The sequence below is a fragment of the Rhinolophus sinicus genome, chromosome 4, assembly GCF_057876585.1.
Source record: "Rhinolophus sinicus isolate RSI-liver-muscle chromosome 4, RSI-T2T, whole genome shotgun sequence".
Taxonomy (NCBI): domain Eukaryota; kingdom Metazoa; phylum Chordata; class Mammalia; order Chiroptera; family Rhinolophidae; genus Rhinolophus; species Rhinolophus sinicus.
Window position 1 is genome coordinate 18386936 of NC_142504.1, and position 23869 is coordinate 18410804.

The 23869-nt window shown below is 38.6% G+C and overlaps 1 protein-coding gene across 1 annotated transcript in view; it reads right to left on the reverse strand.

The window, feature by feature from the left end:
• Nucleotides 1–23869, reverse strand: part of DNAH11 (dynein axonemal heavy chain 11) — a 287546-nt gene that overhangs the window by 20319 nt on the left and 243358 nt on the right. Inside the window, exons 70-76 of the mRNA XM_088797701.1 lie at nt 21461–21583; nt 19683–19876; nt 18351–18499; nt 17381–17508; nt 11985–12212; nt 6801–6992; nt 1859–1978 (exon numbers count right to left, since the gene is read on the reverse strand). Coding sequence (XP_088653827.1) covers nt 1859–1978; nt 6801–6992; nt 11985–12212; nt 17381–17508; nt 18351–18499; nt 19683–19876; nt 21461–21583 — 1134 coding nt within the window. The remainder of the gene's footprint in view (nt 1–1858; nt 1979–6800; nt 6993–11984; nt 12213–17380; nt 17509–18350; nt 18500–19682; nt 19877–21460; nt 21584–23869) is intronic.

A 23869-nucleotide genomic window follows, 5' to 3' on the forward strand; every position in this document is an offset into this window, starting at 1 on the left:
CAATGCAACCAAAGATACTAATTTCCAAATAAGTTAACCAATGTGAGAAGTGGCAAAAGGGGGACCTGCAGACGCTGAAGTGTTAGACCAAGTTCCTAATAACATAAACAGCATGAGCAGGAAACATTTGCCTGGGAACGAAATAACTGGGGTTTTGCAGACTCTTCCACCAAGTCAGTAAGGGCTTTACCTTCCTTTGGTAAGTTGAACAGGTAGCGCTGTCCGGTGTGGATGCAAGATTGCAAATGCAGTGTTTGGATCCTGAAAACCACACCAGATCTGCATGGGAAGGGCAGGTACCGACATTTCTAAAGGGCTAACACACACTCCAGGGATGCCCCTCAGCTTCTATCATCTGTCTTTATTTTACAATTATTTGAATGGGAGTTCAGACTTGTGAAGGTTAATGGACTGTCTCGTTTGGCAACAGTAATTCGCTCCTTATACTCAGGCCAGAGCCAGAGAGGAAACATCAGCCCGAGCTTCTCCCTCTGCCCCTGACCTCCACCATCATTCTGAGACATCAGCCTCTGTAAAGGTCGCACTTCAACACTGTTTATCTTTCCCGTCTCCATGGCAACCTGCTCCCAGACCTCTTCTGAGGAGCGACTTCCAATTGTGTCAAATTGAAAGTGTGTTTCTGACCTGTGAAATTCTGCTCATTCAGAACTAAGACCAAGAGCCTCACAATCAAAAGAAACACTTAATGGTTACATGGCAGGAAAGTAGTTTTTTCCTTCATTGCCTCCCAAATTGTTTAACGTTATTAAAAGTAGTGAAAAAATAATCTGTCCCAAATTTTCTATATTAGACTGCAATACAGCATGTTCTCTAAGACGTGATCACATTACTTCCCAAAATAGACTCAGGGAAGGTGATCAGAACTATACAATGCTTTTGTGAGATGAAGTCCTCAATAAATTATAAACAGAAGGTTGTTCGAACTATATAAAAAATTGGCACTGCTCTAAACACAGTTGTTTTGTCCAACTGGGAGTAGAGATGACATGGCGTAGGGTACACTGGGTTTCCAAAAAATAATCATGCAATGGCCATGAATCTGGAAACCTTCTGAGAGAGAGAGAGAGAGAGAGAGCATAAAAAAAGTGTGGCCCCCACGTTCAGCTACTTTAATGTGGAAAACAAGGTCTGAGTACTTTGGCCAAAAAACACAGCCCTCGTCCTGAACACATGGGTGTTTGGTGGTCTACACAGACATAGGATTGGTAAGATGAGAAGTGGGTAAACGGTGCCTCCTCTCTTTAAATTCCAGCACAGGGATGCTCTTCCCCTTCCTCACAGAAGGAAGAACTGGTTTCTAAAGTCACTACATTTTTCTTGAGCATGTTAGGAGTTAATGACTGAAATTTAGAGGACTCCATGGCTTCTAAGACAGGGAAAAACTATAGATTTCACTAATTTCCGAGTCCTCAAATTGAAATCAATACATCGATCTTCCAGCTAAAGCTCTTGCCCATGACAAACTGAGTGACCTGTGGCAAATCACTGTACCTCAGACTCTTTGTCTATAAAATGGGGTACCTGTCAGTTCTGCATACCTCACACAGCTATTCTGAAGGTCCAGTGGGTCAGGGCATGTCAGAATGCTTCACACACATGCACAGATGTCCCCTGGGCTGTCTCATTAAAACACAGATTCTGATTCTATAGGTCAGGGATGGGGCCCAAAACTCTGCATTTCTAACAAATTTCCAAACTCTCTTGAAGATGGGTCAGAACATACTTACAAAAAACCAAGACTCCTCAATATGATTTAAGAATTAGTTATATAATAACAAATTTTAAAACTCTCACCAGAATTTTCTCCTCAGCGAAGTGAATTTTAAAAGTGTCTTACCAGGGATGGATTCATGAATTCTTCTAAATACGCCCGACACAGTTTGCGATCCCACTCATCTGTGATGTGGCCTCCGTACATGATCTCACCAAAGAGAAAACGGAGGTCTTCCCATGGCACCTGGGGGAAAATCAAGCAAGTGTTCGCTTCCAGGCCCGGGGCATCTGCCTCAGGGGGCAGGCACATGGCTCTCTACAAGCCCCTGCAACACAATGCTCTCCCCACGCCCCACCAGCAGGAGCATTTAAAAGAAGTTTAGGCCCCATAGCTCAGGGCTTTGAGCGCTGGCCTTGTAAAAGACATTCAGAAATTGTCTAGGCTTCTGCATAGGATTTTTTGAGAGGATCGTTTTCAGTGTGTTTTAATACATTCAATGAAAATTCACTACCAGTGAGATTTTTATGCAGATTTTAAAGCGAATTAGTCCTAGAACATGTTATGCAGGGAAAGTTCGCACATTCACAGTCTCATCTGGAAATCACTAGAGGGTATTGGTTACCAGGGCCTTTGAGGTATGACATGTTTTTATGGTCTGATTTACATTAGGTCTTATGATCTGATTCAGGAAAAGAAAATCCATACAATTTGAATTCGGGGTATATTTAGAATTCCATCACCCTCCAAAAGTTCAGGCAAACAAATCCCTTTGCCACAAATTCATTTGAGGGCTCAGTTTATAGCATAACGGGCCTACCTAATTGTTTAAGGGATATAACTCATGACTACACCATGTTTTATTCAAGAAATCACTGTATCTCCTCTTTATTTGGCTTAGCAGAGTTTGAAGTCTCTCTTTGCTACCCTTTAGCATCTTCTGGGTTTGCAAAACATGCCAGTTTGTGACGAAGCCTTTCTAGACAGGAACTTTTATATCCTTGGGGGCAATATATTGCCTCCCAACAGTTCAAGTAAAAACTTAATTATAGCCTTCATTTGTTGCATGATGTGACAGAACAAGTAAAATTGCTTCAACTAGCCCCATGTACTTGTTACAAGTTTATTTGAATATGAATAAATGAACCTCAAATGTGTGTTTCTTTTAAGCTGGTTTGATATGAATGAAATAAAAATGACTAGACTGCACTGTTCTCTCAACAACCCCATGGACTACCTTCTATATAGCTGAAATGGATTGGAAACAAAGACTTAATTTTATTTCCCTTTCTGATTACATTTAATCAATATGGATAGCAGGCGCTATCCATACAGTATCCGTCTCCCTCAAGATTTTGTTCTACTAAGGGTCTATCCTTGATAACTGATTCTCTTTCCTCAAATCCAGAGCTCTGGTTTTGACAGACACCTTGAAAGGGTCATTTTGCCCAACCAGACTATGTGCACATATTAACTTAATTCTCCAATCCTGGTAACTTGCTTTGTGATGTTTAGCAAATGACTCAGGTCAAGACATCTGAGAGACAAGTGAATGAGTTAAAAACCTAAGGCTGTGCTGTTCTGAACACCAGTGGGAGAAGCAGCAGGACACAGCATGATTCAAATGGCCGCCTGGTGCTGCCGAGACTCAGGAAGTGAGAGCTGGAGAGAGACACACACGTCAATTCCTCTCTCTTTCTGGAGAGAGACACACACGTCAATTCCTCTCTCTTTCTCCCCTTCATTTCTACCTCAATCATGTACAAGACTCAGCTGAAATAGGATAATATTACTTGTCAGCCTCAGGAAACAGTTATGATGGGCTTGAATAAAAGTATTAAGTGGTCCATTTTATTTTCTACCCAGAACTATTACAACAATCATTTTTACGTGCAACACTTAAAACGTGCTAAGATCAACAGAAAATATTATTAATTAGAAGGATTAAAATATGCTCGAAGTATGAAGACTTTTTAATTTCATTGATTTAAAAGATAGATATGGAATACTGGTCACCACATACCTTACTAAAGCTATTTATTTTGGATACGTTATTTAAAATGTGTCTCTTGGGAGAACATACCCATGTTGTATACCAAGTGTATACATTCTGATAGCTGTCAAATCACCTTTGAAGCTTGAGAAAACTCTGATAACAAAAATTGTAACAATGGGGGCTTCTGGTCAAGATGGCAGAGTAGGTGAATGCTGTGCTTGCCTCCTTCCACAACCACATCAAAATTACAACTAAACTACGAAACAACCATCACTGAGAAATGCCTAAAGTCTAGCTAAACAGCAGTCCTATAAGTAAGGATATATAGAAGAAGCCATGTTGAGACTGATAGGAAGGACCGAGACAAGAATATCACAAATGAAAGAATAGAACAAAACTCCAAAAAAAGAAGTAAACAAAATGGAGACAAGTAATCTACCAGATACAGAATTCAAAACAGTGGTTATAAGGATGCTTAAGGATCTCAGTGAGTACTTCAACAAAGAGATAGGAAACATAAAAATGGAGATAGAAAATGTGAAAAAGAACCAAGCAGAAATGAAGACTACAATAACTGAAATGAAGAATACATTAGAGGGAGTCAACAGTAGATGAGATGAAACAGGGGATCAAATCAGTGATTTGGAAGATAAGGTAACAGAAAACATCTAATCAGAACAGCAAAATGAAAAAAAAATCCCCCCCACCAAAAAAAAAAAAAAAAAAGGAAAATAGTTTAAGGGGCCTCTGGGACAACATCAAGCATACCAACATTCACATTATAGGGGTATCAGAAGGAGAAAAGAGAGAGCAAGGAATTGAAAACCTATTTGAAGAAATAATGACTGAAAACTTCCCTAACCTGGTGAAGGAAACAGACATACAAGCCCAGGAAGTGCAAAGAGTCCCAAACATGACGAACCCAAAGAGGCCTGCACCGAGACACATCATAATTAAAATGCCAAAGGTTAAAGACAAAGAGGATCTTAAAAGCAGCAAGAGAAAAGCAATTAGTTACCTACAAGAGAGCTCCCATAAGACTGTCAGCTGATTTCTCAACAGAAACTTTGCAGAAGGGATTGGCATGAAATATTCAAAGTGATGAAAAGCAAGTATCCACAACCGAGATTACTCTACCCACCAAAACTATCATTTAGAATCGCAGGACAGATTAAGAGCTTCTCAGACAACAAAAAGCTAAAAGAGTTCATCAAACCAGTATTACAAGAAATATTAAAGGGACTTCTTTAAGAAGAAGAAGAAGAAGAAAAATAATCAGAAATATGAATAATAAAATGGCAGTAACTACATATTTATCAACAATTACTTTAAATGTAAATGGATTAAATGCTCCAATCCAAAAACACAGGGTGGCTGAATAAGAAAAGAAGACCTTTCATGTGCTGCCTACAAGAGACTCATGTCACATTGAAAGACGCATACAGACTGAAAGTAAAGGGTTGGAAAAAGATATTTCATGAAAATGAAAACAAATAAACAAACAAGCTGGGGTAGCAATACTTATACCAGACAAAATAAACTTTAAAACAAAGGCTATAACAAGAGACAAAGAAGGATCCAGGAATTCCACTTTCAGGTATTTACCCGAAGACACCCAAAACACTAATGTGAAAAGATATATGTATCCATATGTTCATTGCAGCATTATTTACAGTAGGCATGATAAGGAAGCAATCTAAGTGTCCATCAATGGGTGAATGGATGAAGAAGAAGTGGTACATATGCAAAATGGAATATTACTCAGGCATAAAAAGGAACGAAATCTTGCCATCTACAACAATATAGATGGACCTAGAGGGTATTATGCTAAGTGAAATAAGTCAGAGAAAGACAAATGCTATCCAATTTCACTTATTTGTGGAATCAAAAACAAACCAAATTAACAAACAAATAAAACAGAAACAAATTCATAGATATAGAGAATATTTTGATGGTTATCAGATGGGAAGGGTTAGAGGGATTGGTTTGAAAGGGGAAGGAATTAAGAGGTACAAATTTGTTGTTACATGGGGATGGGGATGGAAAGTATAGCATAAGGAATATAGTCAATAATAGTGTAATAACTATGTATGGTGTCAGATGGGTACTAGGTTTATTAAGTGATCACTTCGTAAGTTATATAAATATCTAATTACTATGTTGTACACCTGAAATTAATATAACATGGAATGTCAACTATAATAAAAAAATATTAAAACAAACAAAAAAATTCTAACAATGGTTACCAAAAGAACATAAAACAGCTGCGTAGCCATAGAAACATGAATGAGTTGTTTGAAAGGCCCTTTGTAGAAAGTGTGGCCTAGAGATAACACCTGGTTGGTTTTGGCAAATATATCTCAAATTTATCTTAAAGGAAAAAGTTCCTCTTATGAGGACTAAGCTAGAAAATCCTTATAAATGGTTCCTTTTTGAAATCCAATCACTGAGTTTATAAGAGTTTACACAAATGTTCTTGATGAAGCATTGCCATTCCCATCTGTAAAATACATTTTAGCTACGAAATAAAATCATTCATCTACCTTTAACTTCAAATCAAGGGGAACATTACTGAGAAAGTCACAACAAGGTGGCATCCTTAATACATAATAATGACATATGCAGGAAATGCACCATTATTTATACTTGTGACGTGCTGTAAATTGCTTCCATCATCAGGACTAATTGTAGTGATTATTAATGCAGTGTTATGAACTGTCAGAATTGCTGTATGTAATTACATTTGTGCAAATGCTTCATTACCTGCCTAATGAATCTGGCATATATGCACATGTAAACCACTGTTTTTGTTAACATAATGAAGGACATTTTTTTTTTTTTGCACTAAGCTACTGATGTTGAACTGCTTTGACCTATCTTACAAAGTTCGAGCATCCACTGCTAGAAAACCTTCGATTGGTTTATTTTCACACTCGGCAGAAGATGCATGTATAGTGTCAGCCATTGCAATAATAGCTGCAAAAGAGAAATATGATCCGTTTTGATAGCGCCCAAAGAGTGACAAACTCCGTATACTCCTTGAGAAGAGGTTCTCTGACCACTGGCACGTACATTAGGGTTTGCCTCTAAGTAGTTGTAGAGGACATTGGCACAGATGGTGAGGTCTCCAGGACTGAAAGGATAGCTGCGGCTCCAGCCCTGGGGGCCAAATCTCAGTCTCCCGGCAACACAGGCATGGAAATAGCACAGAGCAAAGAGGATGCTTTTAAACTCCTGCTCCTTGGAGCACATTTCAAGTGTATCCTAGGAGAAAAGAAAAACGTTTGATTATCCATCTGTACAGTTTCCAAGGGCAAGGGTCTGAGTTTTCAATAATCTTGTAAAGGACTTTGAGTGAGATCTAGGAGAGAAGTAACATGCCGTTTTCAGCATGGCTGCCTATCCCACGAGCGCATAACAGGAGGCTATTTGGCATTTGACAATCTGTTGATTTAAGAGGAATGCTTTCATTTTGTTTTAGTTATTCTTCTGAATGCTTCTAAGTTCACTAGAAAATGAGACAATTCATTTTGACTAGTAGTAATACTACTTGATACCATTTCTTTCTGCACGTTTTCCTTGTAAAATCTGGATGACAAAAGGATATCGTCTTAGTTTCCTCACCGTAAGCAGAATACTAGTTAACTCCAGTTCTCCTTTGCCCCTGGTTTCATAGTAATGCAGGTTATCTGGGCACATGGTCACCTATCAAAAGACAATTTCCCAGCCACTCTTGAAGCCAGATGTGCTATATAACCACATTTTTGCTGACAGAATTTGAGAAGTGATATGTCTAACTTCGTCATTTACTTAAAAGGAAATTGCTTGCCCTGGTTGTCATTCTTTTCCCTTTTCTGTAGGCTAGAAATGATAACAATTGGACAAGCGTGGAAGCCATAGTTATGTATGGTAGAGGCACACATCAGCTTGGTGACGTGGCTGATCTCATGGAACAGAGCTGCCAATTATGTGTGAGAGAAATTACCTTGTTTGAAACACTATTATTTTGTGCTGACCCTTAACTAACACAATCACCATGACAAATGGTTTCCTTCTAAAGATCCAGAAGGAAAAGTCATTGTTGAGATGATAGAATGGCATATAGAAAATATATGCCTTATAGACTAGATCTGTAGGATTTATTTGCAAACACAGGGGGAAAGTTCAGTCCTGGTATGCTATATTGATATGGTTATGGCCCCAACAGCCATGAAGTTAAACGGTAAAAAACAACCGTGGGTTCATCTATGGCATGAAGACAGTACTTTACCCATCCTCAGATTAGGCAGTTCTGGGAGGCAAACAAGGAAAAGTCGAGGCCTACTCCTTCATCTGAGATTGGGCAGCAGCAGAAGATAAGGCCAAATCTGCACCTTCCTGCCTTGCCCTTTAAAATGGCCAAAGGATAACCAGTCTACATTTAAAATGGATCTGACAACGTGGGCCACCTACAAAGTATATGTAGCATCTTTTGGATGGGAGTTCAAATCTAGTCTCCTGGGGGGACTTCTGGTAAAAGTTTAAACCAAAACTAGAATTGTTCTCTTGGTCCAAGACCAGAAGAGCTTTTTAGTTTCTTTCTGTATCAGTTTCCTCAGAATCCAGGGCTACCACCAAATATAGTTCTAGAATTGCCCAGCCCAGATACAGTGCAGACCCAACTAAATCACTAGGCCATTTCTAGGTAATTGATGGGGTTTTGAAATAATACAATCACTAAAAATAACTTTTCAATAAACTTTAAAAGAAAAAAAATTTCCACAACTAAACGTCAATAAAAGGCAAGCTTATGAAGGAAGAAAAGAGAAACCATATAACTGGAATTAATCTTGAGGATATTAAAACATATTATTTTTAAATGTAAAAAAGTTCTAGGAGACCAAATAGAAGTATCAAAATTTTAACAAGGAATTATGACCTAACAAGTCACCTAACACCTCCCTTAAAAAAAACTGAAGGTACTACGACACTAAGTACATTAATTCCATCTATATTTCATATAACTGACTTAGTTTTATCCTCAGTTCTTAAAAAAAAAAAATCACAAGTCAATGCCCATTTCATTATGTCCTTTCTGATAATATAAATGCCACTGAAAGAAAATGTGAATCAGGGCTTCCTAAGAAAAAGTATGAGTGTCTACCTATCATCCCATATTTCAGGTCAGGTCAGCTGTACTTTTATAAACCAAGTCACAAGCAACTAAATATCAGAAAATGTACGAACAGCACTGTGAACAAGGAGCAAACATCAGCATGCACATAATAATGCTGATGCCAATGTTACATGCACAATTACCAATTATTTGTTTCTGCTGCAAATATTACAGAAAATTTATATTGTTCCTTTAAAAACCTGGTATCTGGGAATGAAAGGAGCCCAAACAGTACTCCTTTATGACGTCTTCAAGAGGCAGACCCTATTGAGCTGAAAGAGGCATAGGTAGGCAACATCCTACAATGGTTCTTTACATCGTGGTCACTTAATGATCATATTTACATAAAAATTCTGGAAAGCTCAGGGTAATAAAAGACTAATATTAAATGAACTTTGTTCTTATGAACACATGTGTCAAAGTTTGGAGGTAAATTCTGATTTAGGGGGAAGGTTAAAAATACAAATTTAGTTGGATTTGAAAATTAAAGCATGCAAAAAACAAAAGAAAACAAAAAACACACCAACAGAATAGTTAACTTGCCTAGATCCCTTGGGTGATTTTCCCTTGGGTGATCTGAGAAGGGCAACATGAGTGACTGGAACTCATTTCCCTAATCCAAATAAGTACCAAGGTAGATGGCATTCATCACCTTCTGTCCATGTCACAGGCTTCATGAAGGTAGCACCATGGCAACAACACAGAATACCCAGGATGATACAAGGAGATTTGAGGAAGGAGGAGGTTTGTGATAGAGACCACTAAAATTGCCTGTTCTAAAATGTCTTCTTGCTGACTTTTAGCTGGGCATATGGCTGCCCAAGATAAATTTGCTTCCCAGCCTCTCTTGCAGCTAGGTAATGCAATGTGACTAAGTTTGACTAATGGGATAAAAGAAGAAGTATTATATATTAACTTGTAGGAAATGTCTTTAAAAGAAAGCAGTCATGTTCTCTTTGTCATCTTCTTTGTTCCGTCTTTCATCCTATTGTTGGGAACACAGATATGGAGGCTTCAACTCTCACAGCCACCTGAGACCATGGCAAGCCCATCCTAGATGGTAAACCATGAAGAAACTGGGTTGACAATTTTGTAGTGACACATATGCGCTCTGAGTGACCCACCTCCAGAACTCTCTGATGGTAGAAATATTTTTTAACCTTGCTTAAGTCACTATTGTTTTATACTTCTTTCATAAGTAGCCGATCATAATTCTAACTGAGAAAAGGGTGCTGGGAATCTATTCAGAGAGAGCCAGGGAGCACAGGCTAATACCCGTGAATTCTATAATCTGAATAAAATCACATCTTGCTTTCTAACATAATGACAGGTCAGCATTCATACAGGGCTCTGAAAAATTTTAGATTTCCTTTAGAGTTTCTATTTGTTTATTTGGTTTTGGCTAAAATAGGTTTGATGGGAAGTTTATTTAGTGAATCACTTTGATTATCTTCGCTTTTACTACTTATGATCAAATTTAGTCTTATTATTTCAGGGGATCCTTTCCACTAGATAAGAAATAATATTACACCTTAAAGTTTCAAGATCCTTTCCAATAAATGTAACCTTTGATTAATAAAAGTGGCTTTCCAGATAGCAGTTAAAATAACTGATACTTTCATGCATAAACTAGAACAGGTTGTTTTTAACTGGGGAAGGAATTCCTACATAGGCATTGCGAGTCTGCTTATCTCTATGATTACATGAAATGAATTTTCTAATGTGCATTTCTCTAGGGAGTTTTCTAAAGCTTTATCAGATTATCAGAGGTGTTCTTACAAAAAAAAAGCTGAAGGATAACTGGGCTGAAGCATATTTGTTCATGAAATACTCAGTTTTCACGAATAAAAACCATTGTTTTAGGGAGTTAGATAAATCCTACTTAAATGTATCAAATTCCTCCCTTGTGCTTACTTTGAGAAAGAGCTTGAGACTGTCATGAATGGTCAGAAGTTAAAAACTGAAGGATGATTAAAAACACAAATACAAGCCTGCTACAGTTCACAAAAAGCACACTGCACATCAATTCAACCAGATTTTTTTGAGTGCCTTCTATTTACACAGCCTACTGTGTGTAGATAGGCCACAAATTAGTCAATTATTTAATTAAGTAATTAACTGTACTCTTCAAAACTATATTCTTAGGTAGCCAATTATTATAATTCCTTCATAACTATTATAATTTCTTCGTAATACTGGCTCAGAAGGTACTAGAGAAAAGTTAAGCATGTTGGCATGCTTCATAAAGAAATGATAACATTTCTAACAGGCGGTCGAATATTTATCACCAAATCATATGCATTTCCTTTAGGACTCATTCTGCTTCTCCTAATAAAAATTCTGTTTATCAAGGATTTTTTTTTTTTTTTTTTAAGGAGGGTGCAGCTCACAGTGGCCCATGTGGGGACTGAACCGACTACCTTGGTATTTATCAGCACCATGCTCTAACCAGCTGAGCTAACTGGCTGCCCATATCAAGGATTTCTAAAAAAATAGAAAAAGGAATGGGCACTCAGAGAAATAGCAACAAAGGAAACTGAAAGGCTTGATTATGATACCCACAGATGTGACCATTTGGACAATGCAAATAATGGTAATGGAGATATCATTATTTATGTACATATTAATTCACTTCTCTTTCATGTTGGAAAGAAACGAAAATACAATTAAGAAGGTAGTATGAATATAATCTGAAAAGAAGTGCTTTAAATTTACTAATATCAAAACCAGATTTAAAATATTAACTATTATACTGAAACTCTTCCTACATCACTATTGTCATCGTCACTATTTTCCTCTTTCTGGGGTAAGAGATAGTCACCTGCCACACTTGTCTTCAATAAGCAGGTTCCTCAAAGTTCATTCTCCTTAAACACGTGGCTGTAGTTTAAGGGTAAAACTTAAATATACTTTCTAGTCACTGGACTAGGGAACGACAGGGGCAATATTTCCTAGAGATTAAAACACACACCATGCACATACACATGGACCTCAAGATTTCACTTTACCCCTCTCTATGAGATGCGTGAGCAGATGACAGCCCCAGTCTTGTGAGAAAAACCTGAGTGTAGTGTCAGACCAGACTTCTTTTGCTTTCTTACCTGATCAAAGTTGTAGAGAGCAGCACGTAAATTGGCCAGCATTCCTGTGGGGGGCTCATTAGTGATCTTAATGGAATTTTCCAGGAGTCCTTGAGGGATGGTATGTTTACTTGGGGTAGGTGCAGTCTCGGCACTCATGAAAACCCTGTAATCTCTGTGGCTTCCTTGGCTGAATGTTTCAAGGAGTTTCTCCAAGGATCCTAGCCACTTGGCTACCAAATGGACATTCTGAAAGACAGCATGGCTTATAATTCCAGTGAAACACAAGTATATTACTTAAATTATAGGATTACAATATGTTCCTATACCTGAATGTGGTGAAAACTCAGAGGACTATGATTGAAATTTTCCTTTATTGTCATGTTAGGGGAACAAAACAAAATAGAATCGAACACTAACCACATTTAAGTGCTCCAAATCACCACAGGTAGTCTTCGTAAACCAAAATCCCCTTCCAACACATTTACCTATTTCCAAGCAAGCACTTCTGAGTTGCATGATACTTTTCTTTGTTACAGTTCAAACTCAATTACTGAGCCGTATATGGGTTAGTTTGTTCAAGTAGAAAAACCAAAGGCCAGAAATGCACCAGATTACCCACTGTTTTATTTCTGATGGAAATCTCCTCTACTCAAACTCTGACTCATTAGAATATGGACTCAAAAGGATGTGAGGGATGGTGCAGCCGCTATGGAAAACAGCATGGAAGTTCCTCAAAAAATTAAGAAGAGAATTACCATATGACCTAGCAATCCATCTCCTGGGTATTTACCCCAAAAATCTGAAAACATTTACCTGTAAAGATATATGTAACCTGATGTTCACTGCAGCATTATTTATGGTGGCCAAGACATGGAAACAACCAAAGTGTCCTTCCATAAATGACTGGATAAAGAAGATGTGGTGTATATGCACAATGGAATACTACTCTGCCATAAGAAAAGATAAAACACTGCCATTTGCAACAACATGGATGGATGTTCAGATTATTATGTGAAGCAAAATAAGTCAGATAGAAAAAGTAAAGAACCATATGACTTCACTCATATATGGGATATAAAACAGGAAGCAACAAAGGAACAAGACAAACAAAGAAACAAAAACTCATGGACACAGGCAACAGTTTAGCGGTTACCAGTGGGTAAGGGCAGAGTTGGGGGTGATAGAAGAGGAAAAAGGGGGTCACATAGATTGATTGAAGGAGAACTGACTCTGGGTGGTGAGCACACAGTGCAATATATAGATGATGTATTATAGAAATGTACACTTGAAACCTATATAATTTTACTAACCAATATGACCCAAATAAATTTATTAATTAAAAAAAAGATGTTCACCATCTTCAGGAATTAGAGAAATGCAAATTAAAACCACAATGAGATATCCGATATACCTATCAGAATGGCTAAAATTAAAAAAATAGTGGTAACACCAAACATTAGTGAGGAGAAATTGGATCACTCATACATTGCTGGTGAAACTGTAAAATGGTACAGTCACTCTGGAAAATAGTTTGAAACTTCCTTTTAAAACTGAAAAATGGGTTTACCAGCAATTGCACCCTTAGGCATATAACCCAGAGAAATAAAAATGTGTTTTCATGCTGAAATTTGCATAGAAATGTTTGTAGCAGTTTTATTCATAATATCTCTAAACTGGAAACTATCCAGATGCCCTACAAAGGGTGAATAGTTTAGCAAACTTAGGTGCATTCAGATGGCACACTATTTAGCAATAGAAAGGAATGAACTAATGATACACGTAAGAACTTGGATGAACCTCAAGAAAACTATGTTGAATGAAGGAAGTCAATAACCGAGGGATACATACTGCATGATTCCATTTACATAGCATTATAAAGTAATATAATTATAGAAATGGAGAACAGATTAGTGGCTGCCAGGAGTTAGAAATGGGAATTAGGGGATGGGTAGGTGTGGCTATAAAGGGGTAGCACAAGGGAGTCTTGGGTGATGGGACAGTTGAGTGTCTTGAGGCTACGCACGTCATCAAATTGAGTAGAGCTATACACATACACACACTCAAATGAATGCATACATAACTGGTGAAATCTGAATAAATTCTGTGGTTTGTATCAATGTCAAAAAAAAAAAAAAAGATGTGAGGGATGAAAGGCCCGCTGAAAAAGAATGCAGGCAATCTTTGTTAAGATATTCTATGCATTCCTGCCATGTTGTTTTTCTTAAACCCTAGAGCTGTCAGAAATCACACAAGAAACAAACGTCACCACCATCACTCTTTGGTTTTGAGTTTTATGATTCATGAATTTGCTCCTCCACTACTAAGCACCCACAGTGTACAGCTTGGTAGCTGGTGCTGGGGGAGAAGTAGAAAAGCCGTACCTCACATGCGCCCTTCTCCTTTGGAGAGGTCCTTGCTATAGTGATTAAAATATCAACCCCCAGGACTATGTCATTATTTCCAACAAAGAAACACACTTAAGATGAGAACAGCTGCAAAAATACAGAGAATGAAGGCACATGGGTGGGAATAGTAATGTAGGTATCTTCTTTTGATACAGTTCTGTTGTAACACAACAACAACAACAACAACAAAGACCTATGCCAATTCAGTTGTTCACATTATTAGGCTTTTTTTCTCCTTGGCAAATACTGAACATTCATGGGCTGAATTGTGTTCCCCCAAAATTCATGTGCTGAAGTCCTAACCCGCGGTACCTGAAAATGTGACTGTCTTTGGAATAGGGTCTTTAAAGAAGTAAATAAGGCTAAATACAGTCATTAGAGTGGGCTTTCATCCAGTGTGACTGGCGTGCTTATCAGAAGAGGAGATTAGGACACACATACACAGAGGAAAGACCATGTGAAGACACATCTACAAACCAAAACGAGAGGCCTCAGAAGAAACCAATCCTGCTGACACATTGATCTGGGATTTCTAGCCTCCAGAACTATAAGAAATTAAATTTCTCTTAATTAAGCCACCCCATCTGTGATAGTTTGGTATGGTAACCCTAGCAAATTTATACAGTAGGTCAGGACTCTCTCTCAGTTTCCTCCCCTACATGCTTGCTGCTCGATTATAATGAGACTTACTTCTCACACTTAACCATGCCACTCATACAAGCAAGCAGGAACAGAACAAAAAACAACAATGAAACCTGTTTTGCAAGCTCAAATTTGTCCTAATTCTCTATCTTATGGACTAAAACAACACCTTACTTGAAAAATTTCCTTGAAACAAATGCAAACATATTCTAGGCAGAGATTTTGGAATCAGTGGACAGACAGACCTCCAAGCAAGCCACCCCTGGACACAGGCGCCCTCTGGATCCAGCCTGGGAGCCATGTCTTGACGATGCTGGCTGTGTGACTGGCTAGATTCTCGCACCTACTTGTCCAAGGGCAGCAAGGCCTGTGCAACATCTTTAGCCAATCCACATATATTGAAAACCACCCATTTTGCCCATGAAAAATGATTTCTAAAATGCACTGTGTTAATTCACAAGCCACCTGATGTGGGTCTGAGATAAAGACAGGCTGCCAGCCTGACACCTTTGTGATAGTTTTCTCTGGAGTGTGGGCTTCTGATAAAATGCTAGCTACACATCCCGAGAGGGACTATATCTGATCATAGCAACTGGCCATTGCAGAGTTTGGTGAAGAACTTACTAGCATGTGCATGCATATCGTAGGCCTATCCCAATACAATTTAATGTAAATTACAAACATGATAACAAGTTCTCATTATGCCGGTTTCATTCTTCCTAGTGTTGCTGCTCTTTAAATGTCTATCAAAGGGATACTAGAAACCTCCAGAAACTGGGACAGTCAAAAGCCTGGGATGGTCTCTCCTCCCCAATTATTCTTTGTGTGGGTATGGAGGGTGGGGAGTGGAGAGGAACAGCTAAATGGTTACATTCTAACCTACTAGCTTCTCACTAAGAATAGAAATCAAAGGACTAGAATAGATATGCTAAAGCAGACCCTTCACGAAATAAGGTCTTTTGATATTTTTCTAATGGTGAAACTTAACAACTTGCATTTTGGGGGCAACTGGTAGCTTAGCATAGATTTAAAAACAACAAACATCTTACTTTGAACGCTATGTTCTTTTGAGGAGAACTGCACCCCTCCTAGGTTCTCACAACTCTGAGTCGCTGGCATATGAGAACGCTCAGAGAACTCTTGTAGGAAGATTTCAGCATCTACCCAACTGTCTGAGAGACAGCTGCTGTCTCTGAGAAAACAAACCCACCACTATTACCCACATGATTTTGTGAGCCTCAGAGGGGGACACCAGCCCAAGTCACCTTACTACAGTCTCTATTCAGGTCTCAGGTAAGCAGTAGGTAATTCCTCTCCCAGAAGGTTGTGATCTGCTCGGATTATGTGCAGTTTCTTCATGAATCCAATTTTATTTCAAGCAGAAATGTAAAATGCATCAACCCTGGATAGTGGAGACACTGAGAGGCCAGTGCCATATCTTTGTGTGAGGGTGGCAGCACGGGCTAGTGGAAAGAGTGTCGCTTGGTGCCAGAGAGCCCTGGACTCAAGTACCACCACCTCTGCCACTTTCCAGCTCTGTGGCCTTGAGGCTGTCCAGGGTACTTGTCTCATCTTTATAACGGGGGTGACAACATCTACCCTTGAGGCTTTGCCATATGATTAGAAATCATGCATCCTGCAAATTGCCTAGTAAAGAGTCTGGCACATAAATGAGAACCTTTAGGATCATTGTGCTGCAAATCAAATGGCCGTTCCCAGACCTGTTGAGACAGCTGTCATGTCTTCCTGCAGAAGGAGCCTGTCGGCAAGGCTACTAGGGGGCCCCCTAAAGCTGGGCTGGGCTCCTTTCGTTCCTGGGCTCTTGCTAGAATCCCCAGGCAAGGGAGCCACCTGGAGGACACTGGGCTGTAGAATCACAGACCCAGATAATGCTAGCCTGAAAAGTGATCAAAGGTCGGCTACTCTAATCTCCCTAATGTGCAAACGAAGGGAATGGTACACACCTAGCCAGGGGCAGAGTTAGAGTCGCAGGAGATAATATATAAAAACACTCTGAATTTTCAGGCACGATGCAGATGAGAGCTATCACAGCATCCATCGGAGCTGGCAGTCTGTACAAGCCTGTTTGTCTTCAAGCACTATTGGAGAATTCCAGCGATCTGTATGTCAGAAGAATGATCAGACTCCCTCTAATGTTAATTTTAAAGCACAATATTTAGAAAAATCCCTCAAAAGATGATGCTATCCTTGTCAGCAGAGCCCCTTGTTGCCTTCAGAGCTGTCATTACTGCTGAGAATACTCCTTGGACTCCAAATCACCAGTTTTGTGTGAAAGGATCATTCCCGTTGGGTTGGGCAGCTCCCTTTGTTCATTCCTAGTGTTTTCCATGAAAACGTAATACTCACTTGGAGTAGGACCCACTGTCCTTCTTTGGAAGCTTTCTCCAATGCCATTTCTGCCACCTTCTCCTGACCTTGTCCTAAAGACACATTGTGGAATTTTCCCGAGTCAATTGTAAACCCAAGCCTTTTGCCTGTGGGAAAATACAACACAGGGAGAGGAAAAGTGAATCAGAGAGAGGTGAGAAGAGTCTGGAATTTTGTGGTCCATTTGGTGGTGACCACTGCTACCTGCTAGGTCACGTTCCTGAAGAATCCACACGAAACCTCTGGTTTCAACAAGCAGCATTTTGAGCTCTCCACAGCTGCCGCCTTGCAAGCATTTCGCAAAGCCGGTGGAAATCATTTCCTCTGGTTTTATGGTAATGACGCTTTTGATATTTTGATAGATGGCAAGCATTGTTATTGAGCTTTATAAACTCTTGCAGGAGTAGCAAAGCATTTCCCTCATAAAAAGGAGCAACATGTGGCAGACATCGCGTATGTTTTTTGAAGGGAGCGGCTCATTGGGGAAAGCAGGAACCTCTCACCTTGTGAGGCCACACTTGAATTGAGCACAGTCAGGTCACAGCTCTATTAACCTGGTATTGTCGGTGGTGCCGTGGGGAATAGCAATCCAAAGCACAAAGCGACAGTGCCTGGTACAATCAAATAGACTTGCTCTAATGACCATTATTTAGTCACAGGGGGCATTAGATTACACGAGCATGGAGAAAATTGCCCTCTGGCCCTCATGTAGTCAAAAGGGGGAAAACAGGACAAAAGAAGCCTGCATTATGCCAACCAGAGGAATGTGCCATTGGAACATTTCTTCAAACTACAGTGTTATTAGCCTTACATTTTCCACACACTCAATCTCCAACAAATGGAAAAAAAAGAAACTAAGGTAACTGTGAACTGAAAGGAAGGGTGGGTGGGCCCTCCTGGGCGAGAAGGAAGGTGGGAGGGCAGGCCCGCAAGCGTCCTGGCCACTCACCAAGGGTCTCTAGGTCTTTGAGGGCATCGACCCCTGGAGACAAGATGAAGAACACCGGGGTGGCCGGGCTGCTTTCTTCAAACGCTTTCACTAAGTCCAGTCTGGTTCTCTCCACATACTTTGCACCCAGTTTTTCCTCCACGAAATTCCTATGAAAAAGAATAATGCAAAAGACATAGCAGTGATGCTGCCTTTGCAAAGCGTCATAACTTGTATCAGCTTCCACCACAGGCACAGGGAGGAAGCAAGCCGTGTTTTTCATGTGGGATGTTTTGTTGGAATGACAGTAAGAATCCGACTAGATTTATGCAGTAGTCTCAGTGAAATCCCTCTCTGCTTTAGAAGCTTTGAAAATCAGACGCCTATACTCTATTTTGGGGGGGCTGCTGAGACTCCCCTAAGTACCATCAGCTGCCTGCTTTGTATCCCCCAACCCCCCTGACAGACCCCTTATTACTTATTAACAGTTCATTAGATTTGCCACAATGCAATTTTCCAGCCTGCTGCGCTTCTCATGAATATACAAATGTTTTTGGGGGTGTTTCTAACACAGGGAAGCTCAATTAAGCAGGGGTTATTTTCCAGCGGCACTAGATTTAGCAGAAAGTAAGCAGTACCGAGCAGAATTAACTTGTAAAGTATGGTTCCGCAGAGGCATCTGCAAAGGGAAAACTGGCTGAACTAGACAAAGCAAAGGAAAAAAGCAGGGGCACGTGAAGACTATTGGAGAAAGCGGAGGATCATCGGGAAGGAAGTCGAGAACCCTTTGGTTAGTGAATTCCAATTAGAACACGACTTGTGTGAACTAAGCAGTATATTACCATTTAGAAGCCAAAAGGGCAAAGAAAAAGGACACTTGAACCAAGATGTAGATGGGGCTTTCTGCTTTTAAATTGCATTGGTTGTAAAGTTATGGGACTATGAGTGTCTCCATGAAAAGAATTCATTTTTGTTTGACATGCAAAATCTTTGGAGCCAAAATGCCACCACTGAATAAAGGCGATGGAAATTACATTTGGATAATGCATGTTCCTGGCCTCTGAACTCTGCTGACAGCCATCTCTCTTCTTAGAATATTTCCTTCAGTTCCGTCTCCCCTGCAGATTTCAGAATTAAGCTGTTCAGGAAGGATGCCCCGAGTCTGCCTCTAGACTAGCACACTGTTTAGCGTTTAGTAAATTTTAACCACAGTAGTGGTCACAAGATCAAAATTTCAGCAGAATCACTCTCCTCAACATGGACCCGTAAATGCCTCCATCAGATTCTTCTAGTTTCTAAAACTAAGTTTTTTCTAGGTTAACTTGCATTTCTGAAAATGCTGACTGCCCCCACCTGAGAGCATATGTCATTCTGTCAGGGCGCATTGCTCTCAAAAGAATCAGCTTCTGTATTAAACTTTTCTTCTTCCATTCTTGTGGTAACTTTTCTTTTTCTGGACACTCGGACTCTACCCACTTCCTCCACTGCTTGGCAGAGCCTTCCACATCTCGGTCTATGCCTCGGAATTCTTCCATAAGGGCTATTGCCTGTAATACAATAGGCGATCAGATAGGAATGGGGTATAAGACAGCTTAGCGTTTCAGATAAAGACTTGTTAATGTATCGAAGCCTAGGTAAACAAGTTGGGCTGGATACTCTGCATTTCTCTCCAGATTGACTCTGTACCCTTTTCTGCCCTGACAAGAGGATGATCTCTATGAATTACTTGAATTGAGCTCACTGGTTGTCCGGCCTGTTTGGGTTTGACCACTGGGAGGCACTGGTAAGAGACTGGGGGCCAGGGGAGTGGGGGAGGCTGGGGTATTTTTCTCCCCTACTCTTTCCCTGCTGTGACACAGTTTGGCAGTGGCTTTGTTCCTCTACCAAATGTCATAGCTCATGGAGGCTGGCTGTCTCCCATAACTTCCCTTCTCAGTCATTTTAGTAACTGCTCCCTTTTTTTCCCTTTTTTCCATCCCCATCCCTGGCTGATTCCCTTATCCTTCTTCCCAGACTATAAAGATATGCTCCACTCTTCATTAAACTTTTTTTAAATCAACCCTTTGACTGTGCCCTTTGTTTTCTGCTAAGACCCTGACTGATACACAATTGCACTTATAATTCTAAAATATAATGCTAAATAGATTCTAATTTAAAATTTTATTAAAAAAATAAAAATCTAAACATACTGTAAAAATACGGGATAACACAGTTATTTTCAATGCATAGAAATGGTTCCTTCTTAGACAAAAAAGTGGGGTAAGCTTAGCATATGACAGGCATGTCTGAGGAATTCCAGAACCTGGAAGAATAAGTTCTTTTTAAAAAACAAATTTATTGGGGTGACACTGGTTAATAACATGATATGAGTTTCAGGTATATAATCCTATAACATATCATCTGTATATTCCACTGTGTGCTCACCACCCGAAGTCTAGTCTTTTTCCATCGCCATATATTTGACCCCTTTTACCTTCTTTAGCTTCCTCTCCACTCCCCTTCACCTTTCATAAGGGGCTAATATCGCAAATAAACTCTTACAAACAGGATCTTCTGACAGAAAAATGGAAGCAGGATTGATAATTGGGGTTGGAGAATACTATCGCTTCTTTCTCTACAGCATTATGTTCAGCTTAAATATTTTACAGTGACTAAATAAACTATTGCATTGTGTAATCAAAAACAACTATTCTGAAAAAGTAGAGAAATATTATAAAAAAGAAAATAAATAAGCCAGATTTAGGTAAACTGAAAAAAATATTCATTTCTATTCCTTGACTTTTATCAAAGGTCCTGAAGACTGTACATACCTATCAACAGCATTTTCCCCATAAATAAGTCGTTTCTTTACTTCCAAGTAAGAAATGAGTCAATTTAGCTGTACACCTGAAACTAATATAATATTGTATGTCAACTATAACTGAAAAATAAATTTTTAAAAAGTGGAGAGCAAAAAAGAATTAGTCAATTTAGTAATATAAAGATAAATTAAAGAACATCACATTATAGAGTATATTTCTACAACTGAAATACTGTATGTCACCTGTGTTTTTTAAACTACATTTCTACATTTGAGAGACCTGAGATTTGAAGTGAGATTTAGAACCTGAAAAACCATGTTCGTAACATACCTTGATAGCACTCCATGACTGAGTAGTTAGGAAGTCGACAGGGCTCGGGTAAGTGTGTTCAACTGTGAATCGAAGCAGGAAATCCAATTCAACAGGGTCTATCTCTTTCTTTCTTAACAAAATCTGGAGAGTGCACAAAATTGAAAAGGGTCATTTGGTTTCCATCAAAATCATGACACAGGAAGCAATCACCACTTAATATTATAGATATGACTGAATAGGCAGAACCAAGTTTTCTGAAAATTCCTATAGATATCTACCATGTTTCCCTGAAAAGAAGACTGGGCTTTATATTAATTTTTGCTCCAAAAGATGCATTAGGGCTTATGTTCAGAGGATGTCATCCTGAAAAATCATGCCAGGGCTTATTTTCTGGTTAAGTCTTATTTTTGGGGAGACACAGTATCTACTCTATAGTTGAAATAGAGTCTTAGATTATGCCCATGATCTCAAAACCTAGATCAGAAATCTAACAGCAAATAATTACAAAGCCTAGTTTATTCCAATTTTAACACTTCTGCCTATTAATAACATAGTTGAAATATACTTTCCTATGTAGTCTACTGTTATTAGATCAAACTTGTCTTAAAACTTGCTATATAAATTGAGAAACCCTCAGAGGACAAAGGACTGAATCACTAAACAGACGGCAGAACTCCTACAATGAGTTAGTAGTGGTATAGAAACTACATCCAATACACTACGAGATATATGATAGATTTTTCTTATATGTGACAATACATTAAGAAAAACCTGAAATTGTTTGACAGATACACCTAAATAAACAAATCACGAACTGGAACAAACTTTATACATTCTGATTACAGAATTGATAAGAAACCCATAGAACATTTTGGGAGACAGAAATGAAATATTCCTAATTTCTACATAAAAATAATAACGCCTTACAAAGTTAAACAGGTAAAATGCTTGTGTTTAAAGCTCTTTTTAAATTTTAGATCTTTTCAAAATACATTATGGGTAGTAGCATGCATTAAAATACTATTTATTTTATTGGATAGTTAATTTTTCTTAATTCAACTTAATTTTTTTAACAAACAAGAAATTGTCCACCTATATGTCAAGCTCTGATCTGTATAGATTGTCAGGATTTGAGATAGATTATAATTTATGGTTTCCTAGTGGAAGTTTTAAATAGATCTGCAAGCATGTGTGTACATGTCATGTGTTATTCCCGGTCCATTACTGTTCAAGAGTAATATATATATAAAGACAAAAATTTCAGTGAAAAATAATCCAATTAAAAAATGGGCAGGGAAAGTGAATAGACATATTTCCAAAGAAGACATAAAGATGGCCAACAAGTACATAAAAAGATGCTCAACATCACTAATCATGAGAGAAATGCAAATCAAAACCACAATGAGATATCACCTCATACCTGTTAGGAAGGCTATTGGCAAAAATATAAGAGATGACGAATGCTGGTGAGGATGTGAAGAAAAGGGAATGCTTGTGCACTGTTGGTGGGAGTATGAATTGGCGCAGCTACTATGAAAAAGAGTATGGCAGCTCCTCAAAAAATTAAAAGTAGAACTACCACAGGGTCCAGTAATTCCATTTGTGGGTACATATCCAAAGAAAATGAAAACACTACTTCAAGAAGCTATCTGCACTCCCATGTTCATTGCCGCATTACTTACATTAGCAAAGACATGGAAACAACCTTAAGTGTCCAGTGATGGATGAGTGAATAAAGAAAATGTGATATATATATATATATATATATATATTTATCTCACACATTTATACATGCATACATACATACATACATACATACACACACAGTGGAATATTATTCAACCACAAAAAGGTAATCCCTCCATTTGTGACAATATGGATGTGTCTTGAGGGCCTATGCTAAGTGAAATATATATATATATATATATATATATATATATATATATATATATAAACACAAAACTTTCAGTGAGACCTATTAAGTCAGACAAAGAAAGACAAATACTGTCTGATATCTCTTATATGTGAAATCTAAAAAACGTTGAACTCATAAAACAGAGAACACATTGGTGGTTGCTGAAGGGGGGGGCATTGAAATAGGTAATAGCAGTCAAAAGGTATAAACTTCCATTTATAAGATAAATAAGTCCTGGGGGTAAACCTACAGCATGGTAACTATAGTTAACAATATTGTATTGTATACGCAAAAGTTGATAAGAGTAAATGTTAAAAGTTCTCATCATATTAAAAAATTTAACTATGTGAGGTGATGGATGTCAACTAAGTTTATTATGGTAATCATTATATATATAATAGTAATCATTATATATATATATAAAATCATTACATTGTATACCTTGGACTAATATAATGTTATATGTAGATTATATCTCAATAAAACTGGGAAAAACTTAAAACAAAAATTTT